Raw genomic sequence first — 24,208 nt, 5'->3', positions numbered from 1 at the left:
TACCATGGGAATGCTCCTCTCCAAGGTTGGCGGGGCTAAACCTGACGTTTGGGGTGTTCAGCCGCACATTTGCGATCCTCGGGCCACGGCAAATCCCGGGCGATAGGAGGGAGGGGTTGAAGGGTCCCTGCCCTGAGGGGTCTGAGGGGACCCTGCCCGCTGGGGGCCCCGCCCATACAGGGCCACGCCCACTTCGGGTGGTGCAGACTGTGAGCCACGCCCATTAATAGACCACGCCCACTCTCCACACAAACTGAGTGCCCGCCCATTTTATAACCGCGCCCACTACGCCCGTGCCCCGCCCCATACCCTCCTTTGACCACGCCCCTTCCGCGGAACCACGCCCCCGCCCCGCCAGTCACTCTCCCCTTGTCATGGTCACGCCCCCGGTCACGCCCCCTCCGCGTCACGGTCCCGCCTCCTCTGGCACCGCCCCTCCCTAGTGCGCCCCGCCCCCGTGCTGCCGGAAGTCTCTCCCCCAACCCTCGCGTCACTTCCGCCCGCTCGGTGCGCACCCCCATCATGGCGGCGCCCTGCGGCTCCTCGCAGCTCCCACCGGCCGAGCCACCGCTCCGCGTCCCCAAGATGGAGGTGCTGTCGCCGGGCTCACCGGGCGCGCTCAGCGACGGCAACCCCAGCCTGTCCGACCCCTCTACGCCCAGCGGCGCCTCCCCGCTGGGCGCGGGGCCGGCGGCCGGCGGGGCCGCGCTGGGCGCCCGCGGCGGGGCCTCGCCCTCCGTCTCCTTCTCGCCCGGCGGCGCCGCCGCCGCCGCCGCGGCCGCCGCCTGCCGCGGGATGTCCTGGACACCGGCGGAGACCAACGCGCTGATCGCCGTGTGGGGCAATGAGCGGCTGGTGGAGGCGCGGTACCAGCAGCTGGAGGGAGCGGGCACCGTGTTCGGCAGCAAAGCGCCCGGGCCCGCCATGTACGAGCGCGTCTCCCGCGCCCTGGCCGAGCTGGGCTACGAGCGCACCCCGTCCCAGTGCCGGGAGCGCATCAAGGTACCCTGGGGGGCGGCGGCGCGGCCCGGGGCGGGAGGGGAGGGTGGGCCGGGGGTCCCCGCGCTCCGCCGCCCGCCCGCGGGTTGGGTGAGCTCCCGGGGCGCTCTGGGGTCGCTTCCCCGCAGAGCTGTTCTCCTGAGCATTCTCTGCTCCTGGGGCTGGGGCTCCGTGTTCCGGGAGTTCAGTCCCTCAGGATCTGTCCTGAGCATCCTTTGGCGCTGGCTCTGGGTGTCAGCCTGTCCTTTGGCCCTGGCTTTGGGGGCACCGTGTCCCCAGGGCTTAGCTTTCGGGGTGTCCCTGCTGCAGTTTTCTGGAGCGTTCTCTGGCCGGGGCACGGTTGTCCCCAGCACTGAGCCCAGCCCTTGCCCTGGCTGCAGGGTGTCCCATTCCCTGGCTCAGCTGTCTGGCTCCCCTGGTTCCCTTGGTGTCTCCTGGCTGCCATGTCCTTTGGGTCCCTCCCTTGCCCCTGTAGTCTCTAGCAACACCTTTGGGACACAGGCACTGCTTCTCATGGGTTCAGTCCCTCTCGTATGGGTGGGCTCTGGCAGCATCCCATGGTCCTGAGTGGGGAGGGACACACCATCCCAGTTGTTTGTGTCCCCTCGTGGGGACAGCCCCAGCAGGATCTTTCCCCTGGGTGTCCTCCTTTGGCCCCAAGTGTTGTGGGTGCTGTTCTTGGATCTGTCCCCTCCTGTGTCCTTCAGCATCCTCTGTCCATGAGGGGCTGGCCCTGGCTGCTCCCTGTAGCCCCCTTGGGAAAACAGGGCTCCCAGTTTCCCCAGTAAGAAGGGGTGGCTCTGGTTGCTCTGGCACTCCTGGCTCTGTCCTTTGCTGTGGAGCTGTTTTGTAGAGTCTCATGGCTCAACAGGAACATTCTGTGGCTTCACAGACGTCTTGAGTAATTGATAAACAGCCCCATGGGCTGTATTTTCCAGAGGGGCCTTTCCAGTTCCATCATTCCCTGGGGAAAAAAGGACTGGGTTTGGTTCCTGCTTTGGGAGCAGTTGCTTTGTGCATCCTGCTTTTAGAGAGAGGAGACATTTGGGTGATGTGGAAATCACTGTGGGGATTGAGTTTGTAAATGTGGATGATGTTTGGGAGGATGATTTACACGCTCTGATCTCCCTCTGGCTCTGATTTCTCCTTTCCTGACCCATTAGGCTCCTGCAGCCACTTCAAATGATGATGGAGTGAGAAATAAATGTGTTGTTATTGCTTGGGCTCAGTGGACTGGTTGTTTCTCCCTTCCTCTTCCCATCCCTTAAAAACACCTGCTAGCCAAACTGGGCTGGGGCTGTTCAGGTGTGTACACCTGGGCTGCCTTTAATTTGGAAAATACATGGAATAAGGGATGCTGCAGCATCAGGAATGCCCGAGAGTGAGAGATTTTCACTTTGATCCTTGTTGATTAGAGCAGCCTGTCCTGGATATAGATACTCAAAACAAACCCACTTCCTGTAGAAGTTTTGTGTTCTGAATGTATTTCCATCATCTCTGTGTATTTGCTGCTCAGGGACCCTTTTGCCTTGAACACACCCAGATCTTTCTGAAGAGGAATGTTGCTGCACTGCAAAGCCTCTTGGAGTCCCTCATTCACCAGTCAGCACTGACAGAACCAGGGGACACAGCCTTGAGCTGCACCAAGGGAAATTTAGGTTGGATATTAGGAAGAAGTTTTTTACAGAAAGGATGATAAAGTTCTGGAATGTTCTGCCCCAGGAGGTGGTGGAGTGCCCATCCCTGGGCGTGTTTAACAAAGCCTGGATGTGGCTCTGGGTGCCAGGGTTCAGTTGAGGTGTTGGGGCTGGGTTGGACTCAATGATCTTGAAGGTGTCTTCCAACCCAGTGATTTTGTGAATTTTTCTGGTGGCTCTCAAGGTGCTTGTTGCTTGAATTAGCTCTTATGCAAACCTGTGAGCTTTGCCAGAGGCAGTTGCATGATGGAAAAGTTCCTTGAGGTGCTTTGGCTTTGTCCAGTAGTTTTGGGCTGTGATGGGAGTCAGTGCTGTTGAGGCTCCCAGCTCCAGTTTTGGGGTGTGCTGGCAGCTTGTGAGGCATCACTTAGCTGTCAGAACAGCCCAGAACTGGCTGTTTGGGTTTGGATGGTGCTGTGGGATGGAGCTGATTTTGGGAGCATTTTGGTGATTCCCAGCAGTCTGAGCTGCTTGAGGGTTCTTCCACTTTCCCTTCAGAAGTGAGGCTTGAACACGTCTTTGCTCCTAAAATGCTCAAGCTTGGAAGAAACCACCTGTCAAAGAGCAGTAAAAGAGCTCAAGGCTGATATTTATCACCAAGAGCAGCTCCTGACAGACCTGTTAGATGTTTCTAGATTGCAGAACATCGGGGTGGGCTCTCCTTCAACACTGTAATGCCCAGCTGGAAGGGAGTTATCTGTCTTCCATCCATGAGTGTTCCTGTGCACAGCCTGGCCTCTCGTCAGGCCACGTGCAGGGGAGGACCAGCTGCCTGAATGCTGCTGTCTCTGGCACCATCCACCCAAACTTTGCTTATCCTGGATCCCCACAGTGAGGGCCTTCCTCAGCACAATCATTTGCAGCAGCAGCAATGTAGCTTTTCCAAACCCTCTGTGCTCTCAGTGGGTTTTGGCCTAGAACTGCTGGGAAATGAGCCCTTGTTGAGAGCTGTGAGCTCTCCTGGGTGTCAAGAATTTCCCTTGTTACAGGAATTATCGAGATAGTTGTAGCTGTTGCCAACCCTAAAGTCCCAGTTTTTGTAAGATTCCAGGCTGGATTGGCTGATTGACATTTCCATGGTCCACCACAAACAAAAGTTACTCCTGGATGTGGAGGGGTCATGCATGGGTTCTTCTGAGATGGAGCAGGAGAACTGTTATGTGCTGCAGGAACAAGAGGATGGCACCAGCACTTTGGAATCCTCCACACTGAAAACAGAACTGGGGAGATGGTCATGAAGGAGCTGCATTGTTCCATTTATTACCCAAAATATTCTGTGTTTCCATGATTTTGTAGGATGCTTAATGCCCATCAGGGGACAGAAGCTTGAGGCTTTGCTGCTGGATAATAAATGGTGCTTCAAACATTCCAGGTTCAGGTAGTTTTTAAATGAATTTTAGACAAGGGTGCCATACTGCTGTCCTTGGCAACACCTGCATTCCCTGGACACAGCCAAGTCTTGAGTCTCAACAGCCAGCTGAGCTGGGAAGGAACAAGTCAGCTTGTAAGCAGAGGGTTTTCCAGTAGTATGGCATGGGTGCCTTCTCTCTTAATTCAAACAGGGTGTGCAGAAAGGTCCCAATGCAGATTTTTGCCTGTCTCTCACCATCTGCATCTGCTTTTCTGCACATCAGCAGCTAGAATGAGGCCGCTGTCAGGTTGGAGCCACTCTGGGAGGGTCTGTTTCAAATTAGGGATTCACATATAACTGTTCCAGCAGCTTTTTCATTGGAGAGAGACCTTGAGTCCGACTTGGTGGCTCTGAGATTTGTGGCTTGGGTAGCTCTGCAGTTGGGAGCTGCAGGAAGAATGGAACATCTTGACTCCTGCCTGTTGCATTCCCAGAAAAGCTGTCTTGTGTGCCATAGCATCCTCATCCCTTCAAATTGTGTCCTGTCCTTAATCCTTGCTTGTTCAGTGACACTCTCTGTTCTTTCCATCCAGCCCTTTCCTATTCCCTATGTTCCTGAGCAAGGATTTAGCCTGGTTTTCTCTCCTGAAACTCATCACCTTCCCACAGCAGCACATGCAGAGCTGTTTGTTTTCAGGTCTGACCTTAGAGCTGGATTTTAAGGCAGGTGATGGAGTACTTGGCCAAACCCTTTCCAGCCTTGCTGGGATCCTGTGCCCTGCTCTGGGTAATGCTTCCACTAAGGAGCAGGAGGTTTGCTGGGATTTCACCTTGCCTTGAGCTGTGAAGCTGTTGTGTGAAGGCCACACAGCTTGGAGGTCACAGTCCATGAGGTCCATGGAACATGTTCCATCAGTGTGCTGGAACTCCATCAATTCATCCTCTTCCAGCCACCCCAGGTGCTGCAGGGAGGGGATGCTCTGGGAAGGCACAGGTGAGCTCAGGTGCTGCAGTCAGAGCTGTGTGAGTCAAGGGATGTTTTCAGGCAGTAAAAAAGGCTTGTTTTGTTTTGTTTCAAAAGAATATTCTTGAAATAGCAGGCTCCAGTTGTTTTTTCAATACCAGATTTTAGGCCTTTTTTAAAACCCATTGGAGATTTTCTGCTTCTCTTGCTTGCATCTGTGGGGAAGGTGGAATCAAAGACTCGTCCTCCTGATGGCACATTGCTCAGTTGGGCTGAGAGAGCATTTCAGGGCTGGAAATCCTCTGGCTGGAGAGCCTTTCCCCAGAAGAGACAAATCCCTTCTTAGAAGTTGCTGTTAAAACTAATTTCAGGGCATTTTTAAAATGTCATTTCTTCAGCTACTGCAGAAATGTAAGTTCTGCTTTTATTTTGCCTTTCCCAGAGTCAGTGCCAACCCATTGATTCAAAGAGAAGCAGTTTCAACATCTGAACTCCTGACTGCAGGAATTCCCGAGTATCACTGCAAATCCAGTTCCACTGTTGTTGGCTTTTTTTTGTGTGTAGCAACCTCCTCCTCCCCCCAGATGGGTGACTGGAGGTTTTGGATGGGCTCTGGTTGTCCACAGAAGTAATTTGTTTTTCAAAAGGAAAATATTTACCTTGAGGATGCTGGTTGAGTGTTTCAGAAAGAACAAATCAAAGAAGGGAGCCACAAACCCACATGAAATGGGAAGGGATGGAAAATCACACCTGACTATCAGCTGTTGGTATTTCTTGCTTTAGGCAACACAAACATGATGATGGTGGGGCTTGTTTGTAAGGGGGCTGTGGTTTTAGCTGCTCTATGATGTAAACAATCTGTAAACCTTGCATGGAATTGTTTTTTAAAGCAGCAAAAGCTGCTCCAGCTAAGCTGTCTTGGAAGCAATGCTTGCTGTGATCTAGTGTGAGCTGCTGGACATTAGAGGATTTCAGCAGAATTCCCTCCTTGGGTCCAGTGAGTGGAGGGGCTGTCTTTGTGATTCCAGAATGTCAAATGATGGAGCCTTGGTGCATTTCATGGCAACCTGCCAACCATCCACCTTCAAAGCAACTTTGCCTTTGATTTGAGCTGACAAGAAGGATGGAGAGGGACTTTCTACAAGGGCCTGGAGTGGCAGAGCAAGTGGAAATGTCTTCCCAGTGACAGGGCAGGGCTAGATTGGATATTAGGAAACAGTTCTTCTCTGTGAGGGTGGTGAGGCCCTGGCATGGGCTGTGTAAGGGAAGCTGTGACTGCCCCATCCCTGGAAGTGTCCAAGGTCAGGCTGGACAGGGCTTGGAGCAACCTGGGATAGTGGAAGGTGTCCCTGCCATGGCAGGAGGATTGCAACAAGATGTGCTTTAAGGTTGCTTCCAACCCCATTCCATGATTCTGGGTTTCTATTTCTTTCGAATGTGATGTGTTTATCTTGAGTTTATCTCAGTCCCAGGTCCCTATCCCATTAACTCCCTGGGCTGTCATGTGTGTAAGTCTTCAGGTTACCTCTCCTTCTTCCCTTGGCTTAAGTAGATTTAGATGAGCTGGGTTTTCCAGGCTGGGCTGTTTCTTGCCATTCCTTGAATCCTTCCCAGCAGCCCCGCTTCTCATGTGTTCTGGTAGGTGGGAGCAACTTTTTGTTGACATTTATATCAGAAAAAAAATAAAACCCTTCAGTGACAAAAAGCAGATTTAATTGTTTCAATCCTTTGTGGGTCTGTGGCAGAGGAGCATTTATGGGATGTGAGTGTCATGTGGAATCAACACTCTTGGACTTGCTCTCAGCTGGGGTATTTGCAGAGTGCTGTTGTGGTAAGAACTGGTAAGAATCTGGCTTGAATTGCACATGCAGGATTAGTATCTTTACAATCCAGTGGCTTCTGCAGCCCTGTTGTGTGTCTGTAATACTCTGGTCTGATCATTCTGGTGTACCTGGGCCATCCACTGCTTGTTCCATGGGTGCAGAATGATTCCCAGAGGGAGCTGGGAGGTTGTCTTGTTAAGACAGAAACAGTTGATAGTCAGGAACTCATTGCAGGAGGACAGATTTGCAAAACTTGAGCATTAAATCTCATTGAGGGAGATTTGTGAACATTAAATCCTAGACTGGGCACACACAGTTTTTTCCTGTAGTGCTCTCTGACCGTGGAGGACTTGGGAAGATGTTAAAAATCCTCCCAATTGTTGCACTGTGCTTCAGGTGCTGTCACAGGGGCAGATTCCTGCTCACCTCTCTCTTGCTGAGTGTGTAAATTTGTCTGGGCCCAGAAGACAAAGCTTTCTGGGCTGCTGTGGTCTCATCTGTTACCAAACCTTTCACCACCTGTGGGGAAAATTTGGGTTTGAGTCACTTTGGGTGTTTCAGTTCCAGCTTTTCCCATGGATTTAGGAATTGGTCTCCCTGGTAACATTTTCACAGCACAGGTGAAGTGATGTGGACCTTCCTCTAGAGACCTCAGGATCACACACAGCTGGGACAGTGTGGGATGTCAAGTGTTTTAGGGTTCTGAATGACACAAGCCATTTCCCTTGTGGTGCTGCCCATGTTGATGCTTTGTGCCACTTCAGTGAAGCTCATTGTGGAGAGGAGTGTTTTCCCTCCCACCTGTGGAATGATTTGTGCTGCTCTTCCTCTGCTGAATGGGCTTGTGGTCTCCCTCCATTCACTTGAGAGTGAGGACCAGCAGGGATTTGAGTCTGTGATCTCTTGAGGCTTGCACAGACATGGATTCTGGAGTACATCTCAGACCTCTTTTCATCCAAGCTGCTGCAGTTTGGGTTTTCCTGGTTTTGTGAGTGGTGTAATGATGTTTGTCCTAATCACAAGTAGATGCATGCAACTTCAAGTTTGATTTTTGGAATGAGCTTGTTTCCAAAGGCAAGGTGACCTGCTCAGGTGTGGCTTTCATTGCTCCAAAGTAAGTAATGTTTGAACAGGTTGTGCCAGGAGCAGGTTGAAGCTTACTCAGACATCTCATCCTTCTAGGCTGGATATCAGGAAAAGGTTCTTTCCTCAGAGGGTGGTTGGGTACCTACACAGACTTCCCAGGGAATGGTCATAGCACTGATCCTGCAAGAGCTCCAGGAGCATTTGGGCAACACCCTCAGATAGAAGATGGGACTGTTGGGATGTCTGGGCAGGGCAGGAGTTGGACTGGATGATCCTTGTGGGTCCCTTCCAACTCGGGATATTCTGTGATTCAGTGATCTCTGAAAGCTGAGCTCTGTCTGGAGGACAACCCACTACATCCAAACTCTTTACAAAGTCATTGGCTTGGTGGATCTGGGGGAGAGTGGTGCTTCTCTGCCTTCTCGAGCTCTAACAAGTTCATTCCTATTATTTTCATCTAGTTTTGGTTTAAGAAAACCAGGAGCATCGAGAGACAGAGGTGCCCACCTGCCAGCCTTTCTGCAGGCAGTGCTGGAGTCTCCTCTCTAGGGGTCTGGCTCAATTAGCAACAAATCCCTGATGAGGGTCTGAGTATCCTCAGCATTCTGATAGCAGCAAGCAGTGGAGCATCTTCCCAGGTGGTTGATTTGAGCTCACAGCACTGTGGGCTCTGTTGTCACAGCACCACATGTCACTGGTTTCCTCACCCTGATGGGACACAGCCTGTTAAACCCCAGCTTCATTCACTCTTGGCTAAGTCCTGTCTCCTGGGGGCCGACCTCTGCAATTGGCTGTGGAGCTTCTGTAAATAATTCCTGTCCAGGCAAAGAGGGGTTTGTTTTGTGTTATATTTAATTGTGGTTTAGAAACTGGCAGTGGTGGCTGTGAGTTTTTTGTTCAGTTCCAGCTCTCCCTGACAAAAACCCGAGTCTGCCCTGCCTCAACTGATATCCCCCTCCCTGTGTCTGCCAGGGTGACTTGGCTTCTTCGTGGTCCAAACAGAGCTTTGTTCTTACCTCAGTCAAGACAATCAGCTTGTCTATATTTACCCCCAACCCTTCTCCCCTCTTGTGAGGGCATTCCCATCACTTTTCCTCTGTACCAGAGCCAAATCCTTCAGGAAGTCCTTGTTTGTTTGGGTAAATCAGGACACAACCAAGGCCTTGCTGTTGATATAGAGAGTGATTCACTGTGACAGCCATCATGGCCCCAGTGCTGTGCTTGGGGACAGTGCAGATGTGCAGCCAGCTGTGGGGCTGGAGCCTTTGCAGACTGGGCTGCAGCAGCTCCTGGGACTGACCCTGAGCTCTTGGGGGTCTGTTTGAGTGCTGGGCTCTCACATTCTGCAGAGGATATTCCTATTTGGGGCCTCATGCTGGAGATGCATTGGTGTCATCAGCTGCCTTCCTGCAGTGGTGTGTGGCTCTCCCAAGAGTTTGAGGCACTGCTCTTCTCATTTTATTTTTGATAAACCACAGAAATGGGGCTTGTTGAGGCAATACCCCATGTAAGTCTTGTGTTCTCCTACCTTGCACATAGCTTTTAACCTAAAAGTTCACGAGCTGAAGTTATTGCACAGATTTGTTACCTTCTGCTCCCAGGAACTTAAAAATGGAGGCTTTGAGACCTTTCACTGTCCCCTACAACCACTCCAGGCTTCAAAAGCTGTTTCTTTTGTCCCAGTGTAGTTTCATCTTGTGTTTGCTGTGAGTATCCTGGCATGCTGAGGGAGGGAGCTGTTTGGCACTGCTGTTCTTTATTCGGGATATAAAGCTGAGAACTCCTCTGCTTTAAGTAAAAGAGCCTCTTTGAAGCTGAATGTTGTGCTAGGTGGTGCTCTGGGACATGTGGACCCCTTTAGGCTGCTATAAATGAATCAACTTAAACAGGTGAATGTACACACAGCCACAGGCCACCAAATTGCTCTGCAGAGCCTCTCTCTGAGTAAGAGCATGTCTCAGTTCAGGGATTTGGAATTCCATGTTGAATGACCTCAGGTTATATATAAAAATCTTGCTGTGGTCTGGTCCTCCCTCATCTTATTTTTTTGCTGGGAGGAGGACCATGTCTGCAGCCTTCCTAAAGGTTTTTCTCATCCTCATCCTGCAGTTCCTGCAGAGCTCCAGGTTCTTCGGTGGCTTCACTTGTAGAGATGAGGACTCGTGAGTTAGAAATGGTGAGAAAATCCACAATGAGCTTTGTGACTGTCTCCTCCTTTGGTTTTCCTGATTATAAATTAAGTGGGGATAATGTGTGTTCGTGTTGCAGGCAGTGTTGCAGAACAATAAGCAAAAGCCTCGGTCTCTTCCAGTCTGAGCAGTCACTGGGCAGTGATCAGGTCTGTTTTCAGTTACTTGTCCTAAATTTCCTGCTTTCTGTATCTGTATCAATCTGTGTATGTGCACTTCAGGAACCACGGAGCAGGAGTTGAGCTGGACACCGGGAGGAGTAGAGGAGGTGCGTAAGAAAAAACAGATCTTAGATCTTGGAGAGCAGAATAAAATGGTGAGAGAAAGGTTGAGGATTATAAAATGTCCAGGTTTCCTGAGGTCTGAGCAATTATTTAGTTCTTACCAGGCTCTCTTCTCAGAAGAGAAGCCTGTGGACTTATATGAAGCAAGGCTGACTCGTGGTATTTGGAGGGAACATCAGGAGAAGTAGTAGGGACTGCCTGTTGGAGACACTGGGGAGAGCCTCCCAGAAGAAAGAGCTAGCAGGAATCTTGATTCTCCAGCACACAAGACCAAGGAGCCACCAGCTGCTCAGCCACAGGCCCTTTGGTGCTTTGGAAATCCCTATATTTGATATTACTTCCCTCAAATTTTAGGTTATCTGCTTGCTGAAGCAGGGGTAACACAACCAGGTGAGCATCTGGGCAGTACCCCCAAAAGTATCTTCACCTTTAAGAGTAATGAGCAGTCACACTATTGCTCATTTATTTTCATCCCCCTTCCTGTGTTGCTCCCTTTAGTTTTTCTACTTGTCTGCATTGATTGCTGCTAAATTATTTTGATAGTAAAATAAGCCAGATTGCAGCCTGACTGAAATAATTAATTACTACTAGGCCACAACCTAGTGTGGGATCCTCCATAACCCCATTGGTGGGGAGAGATGTTTGAAGCACATGCTGAAAATAGGGTGTGAAAATAGAGTGGCTGAGGGTGTGGGGCATTCCCAGAGGGCTTGGCCAAGCATAGGGATGCTTTGGAAACAGTTTCTTTCACTTGAAGGCTGCTAATAAATTCAGCTGGAGGCTCTAAATACATGTTTAACTCCTATGGAGAGGCTGGCACAGGTACAAGAACTGGGGCCTGGGAAATATATTTTAAAAAATCTAACTTGGGTGGATTTTAGAGTCTGGGAGTGAAATGACTTTGCCCTTATTGGTCAGTGAGATTTGAGCTGAAAGTGGACAAATTGGAGTGAGAAAGCTGAGTTCTAACAACCTAATGTATCTATACCCCAGCCTGAGGGAACCCTCTTTACACCAGCAAATACCAACAGGTTTCTGTTGCTAGGTTGCCACAGCAGGTTGTTTTCCACCCTGCTCACAGACAGAAAGTTAAAATGTGCTGGTGTCCATCCAAAGAGGATCTGCCTGTTTCTCCTGAGGTAGTAATGGCAAAAGTGGGAAGGGTTCCACCTTAAACCGTGGAATAACTCATGCTTGTTGTTGCCTGTGTGTTTATCTGGGTTATTTTTTATTTTGTGTTGTTTTCGTGTGTTTTTGTTTAAAACAGCAGGGTAATACTGACTTGCTGCTTAGCGGTTTTGCTTCTGCCCCCAGGGCTCTGAATCTCAGGAGGAAACTGGTTAGAAATGTATCCCTTTGCTGCTGATGCTGTTAAACCAGTGTATGAGGAGCATTAGGTAGGTTCCAGCTTTCTGGAGTTTTAAAAGTTCCTTTCTTTGGGGGGAAAAAAAAGCCAAGTAGTTTTTGTAATGATGTGTCCGTTACAGTCCTCCTGCAGAAAGCAAGGGAGCAGGATTAGTCCTTCCCAAATTAATGCCTCTCTTGATTTCTGGAGACAGCTTTGCCACTCAACTTAGAACCTCAGCAATCTGATGAATCTAATTTTTAAAAAACTTAATGTTTTTTAGCAGTTTATCAATCTGAAAAAATACCCAAGACCCAGAAAACCTGGGGCATATCATTGTCTTTCAAAGTCAGAGCAGTGGTAGAATTAAAACCACATTGAGGGTTGTGTAGAAAGCTTTAGTTTTTTTTACCCCCAAGTTGTTGTCTTTTGCTCCAGATTAGGGGGAAAACATGGATGGAACCATAGACTTATCCAGCAGCAATGAAGTGGCTTTGCCCTTGATGTGGGATGTCAAAGGGATCACCAGAACTGGGTGAGGCTTTGGCATCTGTGTGGGAGGTTCTGCCCCAGCTCTGTTTGGGAGACTGCTCTTACCAAGCCACCTCAGTGCTGTTACTTACTTGATGCTTGATATCAAAGTTTGGGAACTGGGAGCATTATTGATTTGACCTCTTTTAAATTTCAGCAGCTTCACAAGAGACAGAGTGAGTTAGTAAGGAATGCAAAAATATGTAAGTAATAAATATTTTCCTAGCTGAATAGCTTAGGCATATCCATTTTGTACCTTGTGTCTTCTTACCAGAGTAAGGAAGGTTGGACTGTCTTTGCTTTTGGGGGAAATCTTTCTGTTTTCCTTTCTCTCTCCTCCCTGCTTTCCCCTCTCCAAGCTGTGGGCACAACACCAGCTCTGCTTTCTCCTCCTCGTAGTAGGTGTGCATTTTCCTGGCTGATTGGTGTCTCTGACTGGGGGGCTCTTGGTATTTTTTTTTTATTTTTTCCCTGCATCCATAGGACATCTGGGGATTTTTTTTTAATTTTTTTTTTTTTAAGTGAGAAAGAGAATAAATTACCCAAGTTAAATCTGAGGAATCTGTAGCTGCTACACAACTTGTCCTGTGTCATAGATGTTAACGCTAAGCGGGAATGTTGGATATATGTGATGCTTCCTGGTGGGTGTAGATTAATTTGGGAGCATTGCTCATGAGCGTGGGGCAAATATGACCAACAGAAATAACCCTCAAAGCCCTAAACTCTGCCTGTGTGACTGTGTGTGAGTGCCTGTGTGCTCGTCCAGCCCCACACCCCTGACTGAGCTGCTTCTCTCTCTCAGACCCTCCGCAGGTGCTACAGCCGCGTGAAGGAGCACGGCGTTGGCAAGAGGAAAAGCAGCTACACATTTGAGCAGCTGGAGCAGGTGTTTGGGCAGGGAGGATGGGACTCCCAGCCCTGCCAGCCCGTCCTCATCAACAGCAGTGGCTTGTACCAGGAGCTGGAGTCGGATGGCAGCACGATGGAGGAATACTCTCAGGAGGACTGGGGAAACCACAGTCAGGATCTTCACTGCTACCAGACCGGCGAGCAGGAGTTGGGTAAGAAATCCCATCTTGGCACATCGCCCTCCTTGGGCTTCTCCTGTGCTCCTGGCTGTCTGGCACACACAGATCTCTGTACCAGCTTTCACCTCTTGGACAGAATGTGCTCACTGTGCTAAACACATCCTTGGGGAGAAAAGGGACAGAAATTCCTCCTCACTTAATCAAAAGCAAGCCATGGATCAGGACTGGAGGAGAGAGGGGCTGTTTGCCCAGAAACAGCAGAGGTGACAGCTTCCCTGTCTGTCCTTTCACTCCCAGTTTTACTTTCCCTCTAGGGATTCAGGAGATATTTCCCTTCCAGTGGTACCTGGGTGTTACCATTCAAACACCATTTGCTTTAATTGTGAACAGTGTTTCAACCTGCTGCTGGCAACACCAACAACTTTAAAAAACGTTGCTCTTTCTTATTTACCTTGATATATTGATATTAAACATGTCATTATATCTATATCCAGAGGTGTGGCCTTTTTTAAAATGAAAAAATAGCAAGCAAACTCACACTTGATTTTTGAGACCTAAACCAAACTTCTGTGTACTTTTCTTGCCTGAATTATTGCTGTCTCTGCCTTAAAGTCAATTTTTTAATTAATTTGGAGGTTTAATTGTTGCTCATGGCTTTTTGAACTTTGTTAAACAGATCAGGGTACCACATCCCTGATACAAAGCACTCTCCAATCTGAGCAGTTCTGGGAAGAAGTGGGTTTCTTGAGGCATATTTCTCTCAAGCTACTGCTCTTATGGGTGTGTGTTCCTCCCTTGCCTGAGCAGAGTTTTTTTCACAGCAGGAGCTTTAAGTTGATCAGATCCACTGGAGATGCAGGTGAAGAAGGCAAATTGTATAAAGGTTTTTTTTCCCCCAAAGGAAAAAAATTTCCTATAAATTTCCCAATTTGTAGGATGAAAGAGGGAGAGGAGATGCAGTTGGGTATCTGTACACATCTGTGTTTGGGGGACTGGTGAGTCAGGATGCTTGGGAAGAGCCTGAGATCGCAGTTTAATGTTAAAATTTGCAAGTTGGCTGTTAACCGCGTTCCAGTTCCTCAGACTCCTTCCCTGGGGGATTTAAAAGTCAGAAATATGTGGGAGAGAAACAGTGGGGAGAAGAAAACGTTACAAAACGTATGTAAATGATGGCTAATTCTGTCTGGTGTGGCTTGTTGTGGTGAGTCAGGCTGGGATCTCCTGGTTTGTCACCAGTTTCGGGGACATTTGCGTGTGCTTGGGCTGACAATGCCCTTCACGCTCAGAAGTTGTGAGCAAAGCACTTGGCAGACAACGGCTGAATTGAACACAGATGCAGCTCTGCTGCTGCTTCCTCTTGAAATGTGCCATTAGAAGCAGAATTGCTTTTTCTTATTTTTTTCCTTGAAACAATGTAGTTTTCAATTCTGTCAATGTGTGATTTAATGGATGGGACTGGAGCCTTGTCCATGAAAGGTTTTGAGAGAGATTCAGATCTTAACTGACCATATCTTTTCCAAATTAAAGAAAAACTCAATCAATTACAGAGGGTGTAGGAGCTGGAGCTGTCTCATGCAGAACTCCAGCAGACTGCCTGGCTTAGGAAGCAACTCAGATTTATTTTTTATTTAATTTCAAGCTCTTAAAAAAAAAAAGCCCTAAGAACATTATTTAAAATCTAATTATGTGTTGGAATTTTACCTTTCAGATGAAATGCCTACCACGAAAAGAACATTAAAGATAAAACAGGAATCTTCAGAAGACACGCAGTAAGTAATTTATGAATGTTTTACCCTGGAATGTATTTCCCTGGGGATAATGTGCAGGAGGGGAGGATATTTGAAACTTCTGTTTATAATTATAAATACATTGTGCAAGACTATTCATACAGTTGAATCTGCTTTATGCATTATTCCCATTACCTCAGAACAGCTGAAAAGCTTCACAACTCTGTTTCTCCTTGGCTTTGCCATTCAGCAAACAAAACGAGACTTACTAAATGGATGTGAGGACTTAGACCATGGATAGAATCCACAAGAGCAGCTCCCTTCTTTGGTGGGAAAGCATGCCAAAGCTTGGGAGTCTCTGACTTTCATTTTTATAACTTTCCAGACCTTACTGGTAACCTTTTGGCTGGGTTTAATCTAACAAACACTGGAGCCTTTTGAATGCTTTGAGCATGCGACTCTCCCTTGCCTTTCCAACAATAACACAGAGCATTCCCAAAAATGAAAGGAACTCTGCTGTATTTACTCTCTCCAGGGCAGCTTTCTGCCAGCCTTTAGGGGTGGTTGTGGGTCTGTCTGCAGTGGGAGTGAGCCCAGGCTCACAGATCCTTTGGGGATCCTCACAGGAACCCCCACACCAGTGGGTTTTAGTGTTTCTGGGATTTTCCATGGGAGAAAATCAGCTGCTGTAGGGTAGGAGGTCACCAGCACTGGGAACAGCAACAGAACATCCCTGATGAGTCATAAAGAACAGAGGCTTTGTACTGTAACTCAGTGAAAAAAAACTCTAAAAAATTTAACATAAATATAAATAAGTAAAAAGAGAAATAAATTTAAAATAAAATAACTTGAGAAAAGAAAAATAAAAGAAAAATAATTAGCAAGATGCTTCCATGTCAGTGGTGTAGCTTTGGCAGACTCCTCACTTCAGGTGGATACTCACGTAGCCAAAGGTGACTTTTTTCTTCACATGGAGCAAATTCCTTTTAACAACTCAGGGACAACCTGGAGAAAAATAGCCTTTTCAGTATAAACTTTGTTACTGCCACTTTGAACAGTTTCTTCATGCTGTTCTGGAGTAGTTTTACCTTTAAGGAGCTCCATAGCAAATAATCCTGAATTTCCTGAGGCAAAGGCTTGGACCACATGAATCTTCTCTTCCAAGTTTTAATGTGTATGTGAACAGCTGAATTAGATTTTGGTAAATGAGACCTTTTAAAGTTTTATGTTCATTTTTCCCCCCAAATTCTCTCTAAAATGCAGTGGAGTCTCTGAACTCTGGGGCATTTTGTGAAGCCAGTGATAAACTCGTCCTACGTGCAGAGTGGAAGCACAGAGCATTTTCCATGCACGGATTTGCTAAAAGCTGCTTTTCCCCTTGTCTGTGAGGAGAAGGAACTTGTAAACTCTGACTCAGTAGGTTAAAAGCAGTCAGAAGATGCACAGCTGATACAAAGATAAGCTGGCTATTTATTTATTATCTTAAAAAAATACAATTTCATCTAAAAGCCACAGCAGATAAATAGTTGTCAAACTCTTTCACCTCTTTGCACGGCATTTTAAAATGCAGATAGCCTACTTCAAAGTCAGGTTCATCTGCCTTCTTGGTCAGGGGCAGATTTTCAGCAGAAATTGTCTCCAGAAATCATTCAAATCCTGGTGAAACTTGTGCTGTGCTTTTGGACACAGAGAAACAGAATTCTAGAATGGTTTGAGTTGGAAGGGACCTTAAAGCTCATCTCATTCCAATCCTCTGCCATGGGCAGGGACACCTTCCACTGTCCCAGGTGCTCCAAGTCCTGTCCAGCCTGGCCTTGGGCACTCCCAGGGGCCCAGGGGCAGCCACAGCTGCTCTGGGCACCCTGTGCCAGGGCCTCACCTCCCTCACAGAGAAGAATTCCTTCCCAATATCCCATCTCTCCCTGCCCTCTGGCCGTGAGAAGGCACTCTCCCTTGTCCTGTCACTCCATCCACTGTCCCAAGTCCCTCTCCAGATTTCCCCAGAGCCTTCTCCTCTCCAGGCTGGACACTCCCAGCTCTCTCAGCCTGGCTCCAGAGCAGAGGGGCTCCAGCCCTGGAGCATCTCCGTGGCCTCCTCTGGGCTCCAGCAGCTCCAGCTCCTTCCTGTGCTGGGAGCCCCAAGCTGGAGCTCTGCAGGTGGGGTCTCACCTGGGGGGCAGCGGGGCAGAATCCCCCCTGCCCTGCTGCCCAGGCTGGGGATCAGCCCAGCACAGGGGGGTTCTGGGCCAGGGCCTGTCCAGCTCTCCCCCACCTGCACTCCCAGAGTTGCTCTCCATCCCTTCATGCCCAGCCTGCATTGATCTTGGGGCTTGCCCTGACCCAGGTGCAGCACCTGCCCTTGGCCTTGTTGAACCTCATGAGATTCCCCAAGGTCACTGACTGAGCTTGTCCCAATCCCTCTGGATCCCAGGCTGTCCCTCAGTCATGGAGCAGGAGCACAGGGAAGGCGAGCACATTCCTACAGGTGCCAGTGCAGATTTGTGTGAGAGCCAAGAGCTGTTTAAACTCCAGCACTGGTGTCTCCTTCTCTCCTCAGATCCCCAAGGACCCAGCACAGCGATGGCTCCGGGCACTCACTGCCCTGGGCACTGCTGGGTTCATGTTGGTGCAGTTTGGTTGTGCTCATAACAGGAAGCTTTTTGCCATCAGCTTGTGTAGCCAAGTGCTATGGGCATGGGAATGGATGTGAGCAAAGGAGAAAGCAAGGGATAGGGAATGTCTGCACCAGGTTCCTCAAGTACCAGTTAATAAATATAACCATATGGTTATTTTTCTGGGTGAAGGAGGGCTGGATGAAGATAAGGTGTAACAGAGCCCCAAAACACTGAAAGGGCTGGGGAAAAGTGAGTTATAAATCTGGGAGGAAAAAAGGCCAATTGCAGCTCTAGGGATTTAGTGGGCATCCTATGGATAGCTATTAGTTACAGCACGTGCACATCCTGCCTGGGTGTCAGAGGGCAGGTATCCCATGTCCTCTGAACTTCCCAACAATGTGGGATAGCACAGCTGCCCCACTCAGGCATTGTGTCTCCAAGTGACACAGAGAGAGCCATGGGCTCCTCTAGGGGGACATGGTAAAGGTGCTGCAAAGGCCAGAGCCCCTCTGCTCTGGAGTCAGGCTGGGAAAGCTGGAAGTGTTTACCTGGAGAGAAGGCTCCAGGGAGACCTTAGAGCCCCTGCCAGTGCCTGCAGGGGCTCCAGGAGAGCCAGAGAGGGTCTGGGGACAAGGGATGGAGGGACAGGACACAGGGAATGGCTTTCACTGCCAGAGGGTTAGATGGGATATTGGGAAGGAATTCCTCCCTGTGAAGATGGGGAGGTCCTGGATCCCTGGAAGTGTCCAAGGCCAGGCTGGATGGGGCTTGGATCAACCTGGTCTAGTGGAAGCTGTCCCTGTCCATGGTAGGGATGGGAATGAGATGAGCTTTTTAGATCCCTTGCAGGCCAAAGTGTTCTGAGTCTGTGACACACAGGGACTTCCCAGCTTTCACTTTATTTTTGACAGTATGGGAAGCAAGGAACAGTAGGTAACCTCTGCTCATGTCCCATCCTCCATCAGGATGCTCCTTCCCCATGTCGGCTCTGCTGCTGACTCCTGCCCTTGGCTGTTGTCCCCAAAAAAAGAGTTTTGAAAAGTGAAATACTACTTAGAGACTTTGAGAAGTAGTTTGATTCACTGCTGGCTTTGGGAAGATGAACTAGAGAAACTTTGTGGATCTTCACTGCAAGCAGCTGTTCTGGGCCCTTTGAAGTCTGCCTGGTTTGGAAGCAGCGCCTTAGAACAAATTTGCGCCTACTCTTGTCTCAAGATTTTCCTCATTTGAATTGCAAAAGCTTCCAAGGAGGAAGAAATGCAGGTCCCAGACTCCAGCAGGGAGGTGATGGTTTGATGATGAGGGAAAATCCAGCTCTAGGGCACCTTCTGCAGCTGAAAAGTGAGATTGTCCTGAGACACACAACAGGTTAAACTCTCTGCTCAGCTCCAATTGTCCTCCTGAAAAATGAATCATATTAACAATACAAATAAAGCAAATACATAAGTACATGTTTAATAAATAATTTTTAATTGTTAAATGAATGAAAATTACATTTTAAATTAATAATTCAATAATAGTAATTTTTACTGCTTATGATATCTTTGCTTGGCTAAGTTGTCAAGATCCTGGATACAGCCTGGGAATGCAAAGCTCAGCCAAGTCACCTCCTGGCAAAAGCGAGAAGATGCTAAACCTGAAAAGCAAAACTCCTTAAAATTCATTTTTCCCTGTTCTCCTCTGTGCTGGAAGCAGTTGGTTCTTTGTGGAAAGCCCTTCTCAGTCTGCTGCTGAAGCTCTGCTCTCATGCAGTGATTCCCATTCCCTGCAGGAGCAGTTGCAGTGACTAATGCAGCCAAGCTCGGGTCTGGGTTGCGCCGAGCTAAACCGAGCAGAGTATTTATAGTGCATTTAATAAAGGTGGGGGCTTTGCTTTCAGTTCCTCACTCTGCTCCTCAGCTGTTGAATGAAAACCTGCCCACGCTGTGCTCTCCTGTCTTTGCCTTGGGAAGGGAATAACTGGAGCTCAGCTGCTGTCAGGAGTGGAGCGTGTGTGCCAGTGCTGAGACACCGAGTTGTGCTCCAGCACTGCCCTGTCCCCTTGGCTGTCCTACCCCCTTGTGCCCAGAAGGTAAACTTGCACTTCCAGAAGCTTCAAAAAGATATTTGCCAAGCATGGCAAAGCATCAGGGAAGCTTTAAATGAGTTTTGCCACAGTGTTTGAGTAAATGGAAATGGATTTGGGGTAAACATGCATTCTTCTTGTCTGGGATTTCTCTCTATTGCTGCCAGGTAGTGGAACTGACTCCTCAGAATAACTTGTAGTAAGAACTTCAGTGCTGATGGAATCAGTGTTTTTAAGGACCCCTGGGCTCTGCTTGTCTAGCCCGTACTTCCTCAGTGCTCTAGAAACTCAGTTGCACTCCAGTTGTGGTGGAAATGTTCTTCCCAAAATGCCTTGAAGGTCTTTTCAGGGAATTTCTGACATGGTTGGTGTTACAAGGCAGGTGAGCTTGATGAGGTGGTGATGGATGTGGTGCCAGTGTCACTCTGAGGAGGGAGCTGTCCCAGCCTGGATGCTCAGAAAGGCTTGGGGAGGCTTGGACAGCACAGGTGGGGGTTACAGATGGTGTGCACCAACCATCATATGTCAAACCAGAGCTGTGTCCTGAGCCCAGAGGACACCCAGCAGTTGGAGAACCTTGCCAGAATCACATGCCTTGTAGTTAGACCTGTAGAAGGTTTCTTGGGATGAAAAGCTCTAAAGTGGGGCCTCCCCAGCACCACAGGAAGGCTCTGCAGCTCCCAGTCCAGTTTTCTTTGGACCCTTAGATACATTATGATGGAAGAACACCTGCTCCCCATAGGGATTTATTGAGCAGGAATGTGCCTGCCACAGTCAGCCTTGGTTGTGGGGTGTCATGTCTGCTCTTAGAGGCTTCATGTCCCTCACCAGTCTGGTGCAGGACTCCATTGGGAAGCTGTTGGGATGGGCTAGCTTTAGGGAGCTCAAGAGATCTTGAGGAATCTGCAGGGAAATTTGCGTGTGCCCTGCACAAGACCTGTGTCACATGGTACAGTATGTCCTCCTGGTGGGATGTGGAAGGAGAAGAAATCCTCCTGGGAGTGCAGTGGCCTCCACAGTTCAGCTTTCCAGATGTGGCACAATGGATAAAGGAAGGAGAGTTGCATTGAAAGATCCTTTACATCCCATTTGTTGGACCAAGAGAGCTTTCTCTGTTAGCAAACGAGTTGCAATATCTTCTGCAGCTTTGATTATAGGACAATAACTTCCCAAATTAGGAGCTCTCCCTACCAGCTAATTACACCCTAATGGTCTCATTTATCCTGGAGGAAGCTGTTCCAGCTGGCCGCAGGTGCACGCTGATGCTCTCTCCTGATGTAAATCCCTCTCTGAAACCTTGCTGCTGGAAGTGAAAACACATTTTTGGGAGTGTGGGGATTTCTGAATTGGCTGTCTAGAGGGATTGCCACTGTCCATCCCACAGCATCTGGGATGTGTCTGGGAGCATCTTCTGCTCCAGGGGTTTGGTCCCTGGAGCTGTGTTTCCACCCCAGCACTGGGACAGAGCCCTGGGGAGTGGCTTCATGCTCCCATTGGGGTTTTTGCAATTACAGTCCCATTTGCTGGCATTAATTTGGGGATAACAACAAGGCAGAAGTGTTTTGAGTGGCAGTTGTGAGTTTGGGATGCAGCTCATGAACCATGTGCCAACAGAAGCCCAGGATTGTAAGGAATGACCCAGTAGTTAAATCTGTATTTATTCAGCAGTGCCAGATACATGCTTCCTTGGATATGCATTGATATCAGGAGTTGGGGTTGGGTTTGTTTTTGTTTTGTCAAGATTCATTTAAAATTCCCCCATCAGGACGTTATTATGACCCATAAATGTAGTAGTAAGAAAAGTCAGGCAAGAAAGCTGATGGGGATTAATATTTTCTGAATGTCGGTGCGTTCCTTGGGAAGGTTTTTCAGCTCTGATGCCTTTATCCTTTTCTCCCTGTTTCTTAATTTCCAGGAAGCGTGACGTCATGCAGAACATTATGCAAATCTTGGAGTCGGTCCAGTTGAAGTGGGAGCTGTTTCAGAGCTGGACGGACTTCTCCAGGCTCCACCTTTCTAACAAACTGGCCATTTTTGGCATTGGGTACAACACCCGCTGGAAGGAGGATATCCGTTACCACTACGCAGAGATCAGCTCCCAGGTGCCCCTGGGCAAGCGGCTCCGGGAATATTTCAACTCGGAAAAACCGGAGGGTCGGGTGATCATGACCCGAGTACAGAAAATGAACTGGAAAAATGTTTATTACAAATTCCTGGAGATCACCATCAGTGAAGCCAGATGCTTGGAGCTGCACATGGAGATCGACTGGATTCCCATCGCTCACTCCAAACCCACCGGAGGGAACGTGGTGCAGTATTTATTACCAGGAGGGATCCCAAAAAGCCCTGGCCTGTACGCCATTGGATATGAGGAGTGCCATGAGAAGCTCCCCTCCCCTCTGGCCGAGCACCGGGCACCCGACCCCGGCAATGAGACTCCAGGGGAGCTCGAGGTCCCCTCTCCACAGGCCTCCCTTCGGGTGGATATGGAATCTGCCCGGATTATCTACTGTTACCTCGGCATCGCCGAGGTCCGGACTCTCCAGCAGTGCCTGTTTTTACACTTTCAGGCAAACACCAAAACCTTCAGCAAAGATTGGGTCGGGATCAACGCCTTTTTATCTCAGAACTGCGTCGTAGAGCCCGGTGTCTCACCCAAATCCATCTACATCAAATTTGTGGAAGTGGAGAGGGATTTTCTGTCTGCCGGCTCTTTGGTAGAGTGCCTGGAAAAAGCCATCGGGTACCCCTTAAAATTTAACAACTGAGTCTCGTCCTTCATAAGGATCAGGGCTTTCCGCCCCATTGTCCATCTCACTCGGATCCTGTCCGTTCCCATCGGGGCACAGGGACTTTTCCGCCTGGCAGCGCCTGGGGGCCGCGCGGAGCTCGGGCGCTCCCCACCCGCCGGGGCTGCGGCCGGAGCGGCGGGGCCGGGAGCAGGGCCGGCCCGCGGGACGACTGTCGGTACATTCCACATGGGACAGGCTCGTGCACACGGCGTTGTCATACCAGAACTGAGGGTTTGGTCTTTCCTTTATTCCACGGTGTCTCATTTGGATGCATCCGTCTCTAAGTGTTACTCTGGATCTGACTCAATAAGCAATAGATAACGGCGAGGGAAACCCCAACTCCCGGCCCGGGGACTGTTTTTCAAAGCCACCCTTAGATATCTTGTATATAATTTAGAACTTCACTTTTTTCACCATCGAGTGTTCTCCTCTCTCCAAACAGTGTTGCCTGCAAAGACTTTGGGTTCCGTGACGTATTCCACATCCTTAGTAGCGTTGCCATATCTGCTTTTATTTTATTTTATTTTATTTTATTTTTATAACATTAAAATAATTCCTGGCTTTTTTATTTTTTTCTTTTTTTTTCCCTCATTATTTTTCCCTATTTTTCTCTTTACTGTCTTTTTTAATCTTTTTTTTCTCTTATTTCTCTCCTTTTTCTCCTCTTTTTCTTTTTTCTCTATTCCTCTTTTTTTCTTTTTTTATCTTCTTTTTATCTTGTCATTTTTGTTTGTTTTTTAAAATTTAATTTCTTTATAATTTTCCTTTTTTTTCCTTTTGCTTCTTTTCATTTAGTTTTTTTTTATTATTTCTATTTTCACTTTTTACCCTTTTTTTGTCTTTTCTTCTTCTCCTTTCAGTTTCCTTTTTTCCTTTTCTTTTTTTTTTTTTTAATCGAGTTCCAAAACTCTCTGTGAGAACAACCTGGCAGCTGGGAAAAAACAATGATTATTTTTATTTGTTTTGTTGTCGACCCATTGCTTATGGATACAATCAAAGCTGTGAGAAGGGGAAGGTGGGGAGGGGGAGGGAGTGGGAGGGGGGTGGGGGAGGACGCATTTATGCCTTTTCAGCGTGTTCCTGCTCCAGCCCCGCGCCGCCGCCGGGGCCGGTGGGTTTTATTTCCTGGAGCTCATCCATCGGTGACGTTGTGACATACGATGAATGTGTCGGTCCTAATAAAATCAAACAAACACGTACAGAGCCTTCCACACATCCTTCTCCTTCTCTGGGGCAGTTTGGGGAGGTGCCGAGCTCTTCCCTGTGGATTTTCCCATCAGGGCTTTGCTCCTGGGGTCGTTGTTGGAGGAGTTGCTGATTTTTTTTATGAGGGGTGAGCACTGCTGGAGCCGGTTGCTTTCCCTGCAGAGGTTCCCAGAATCCTTGAAAGAAGTGAGGATTGGTGCCCATCTGGAAGTTGGCATCGCCTTTGAGCCCTGAGATGGCGGAATGAGGAAGGGGAGCAGGTCACCAGTGGGTCACCAACGCACCCTCCCCACTCCCAGCCTTCAGACAGAGGGACAGCGAGGTGAGTTTCCCCAAGGAGCTGCTGCCGAGTTGGAAGCATCGGGTGTAGCCGAGGGTGAGGATGCTGTCAGGAGAGGTGGGGTCCTGGTGGGATCAAGCCAGGTCGATCCCCCAAAGCCTCCTTGCTGCCGGGATCCTGCAGTGCTGGAGGCCAGGCTGGATTTACGGGCGGGTGGCGAGGGCGA

At 48.8% G+C, this 24,208-nt stretch overlaps 1 protein-coding gene across 12 annotated transcripts; it reads left to right on the top strand.

Moving 5' to 3' along the window:
* Positions 1-518: 518 nt before the first annotated feature.
* Positions 519-23,511, top strand: MSANTD2 (Myb/SANT DNA binding domain containing 2). Of its 12 annotated transcripts, none has more exons than XM_059867034.1 (7): positions 10,194-10,377; positions 11,708-11,790; positions 12,177-12,273; positions 12,430-12,472; positions 13,072-13,330; positions 15,006-15,066; positions 21,620-23,511. In XM_059867034.1, exons 4-7 carry the CDS (start codon positions 12,461-12,463, stop codon positions 22,470-22,472), a joined length of 1,185 nt encoding a protein of 394 aa, XP_059723017.1. In that variant the 5' UTR covers positions 10,194-10,377; positions 11,708-11,790; positions 12,177-12,273; positions 12,430-12,460; the 3' UTR covers positions 22,473-23,511. The 12 variants fall into 12 exon arrangements, 7 of the variants coding, with proteins under 7 accessions (XP_059723012.1, XP_059723018.1, XP_059723017.1 ...); XM_059867031.1 differs by having other exon boundaries at positions 12,427-12,472; XR_009489318.1 differs by lacking the exons at positions 13,072-13,330; positions 15,006-15,066; positions 21,620-23,511 and adding exons at positions 519-1,002; positions 10,030-10,096 and having other exon boundaries at positions 10,189-10,258; positions 12,427-12,463.
* Positions 23,512-24,208: the final 697 nt, after the last annotated feature.

Source organism: Haemorhous mexicanus, chromosome 24 (assembly GCF_027477595.1).
Source record: "Haemorhous mexicanus isolate bHaeMex1 chromosome 24, bHaeMex1.pri, whole genome shotgun sequence".
Lineage (NCBI taxonomy): Eukaryota > Metazoa > Chordata > Aves > Passeriformes > Fringillidae > Haemorhous > Haemorhous mexicanus.
Note: the sequence above shows the minus strand (reverse complement) of the source record. Positions and strands in the feature narration are given on the sequence as shown.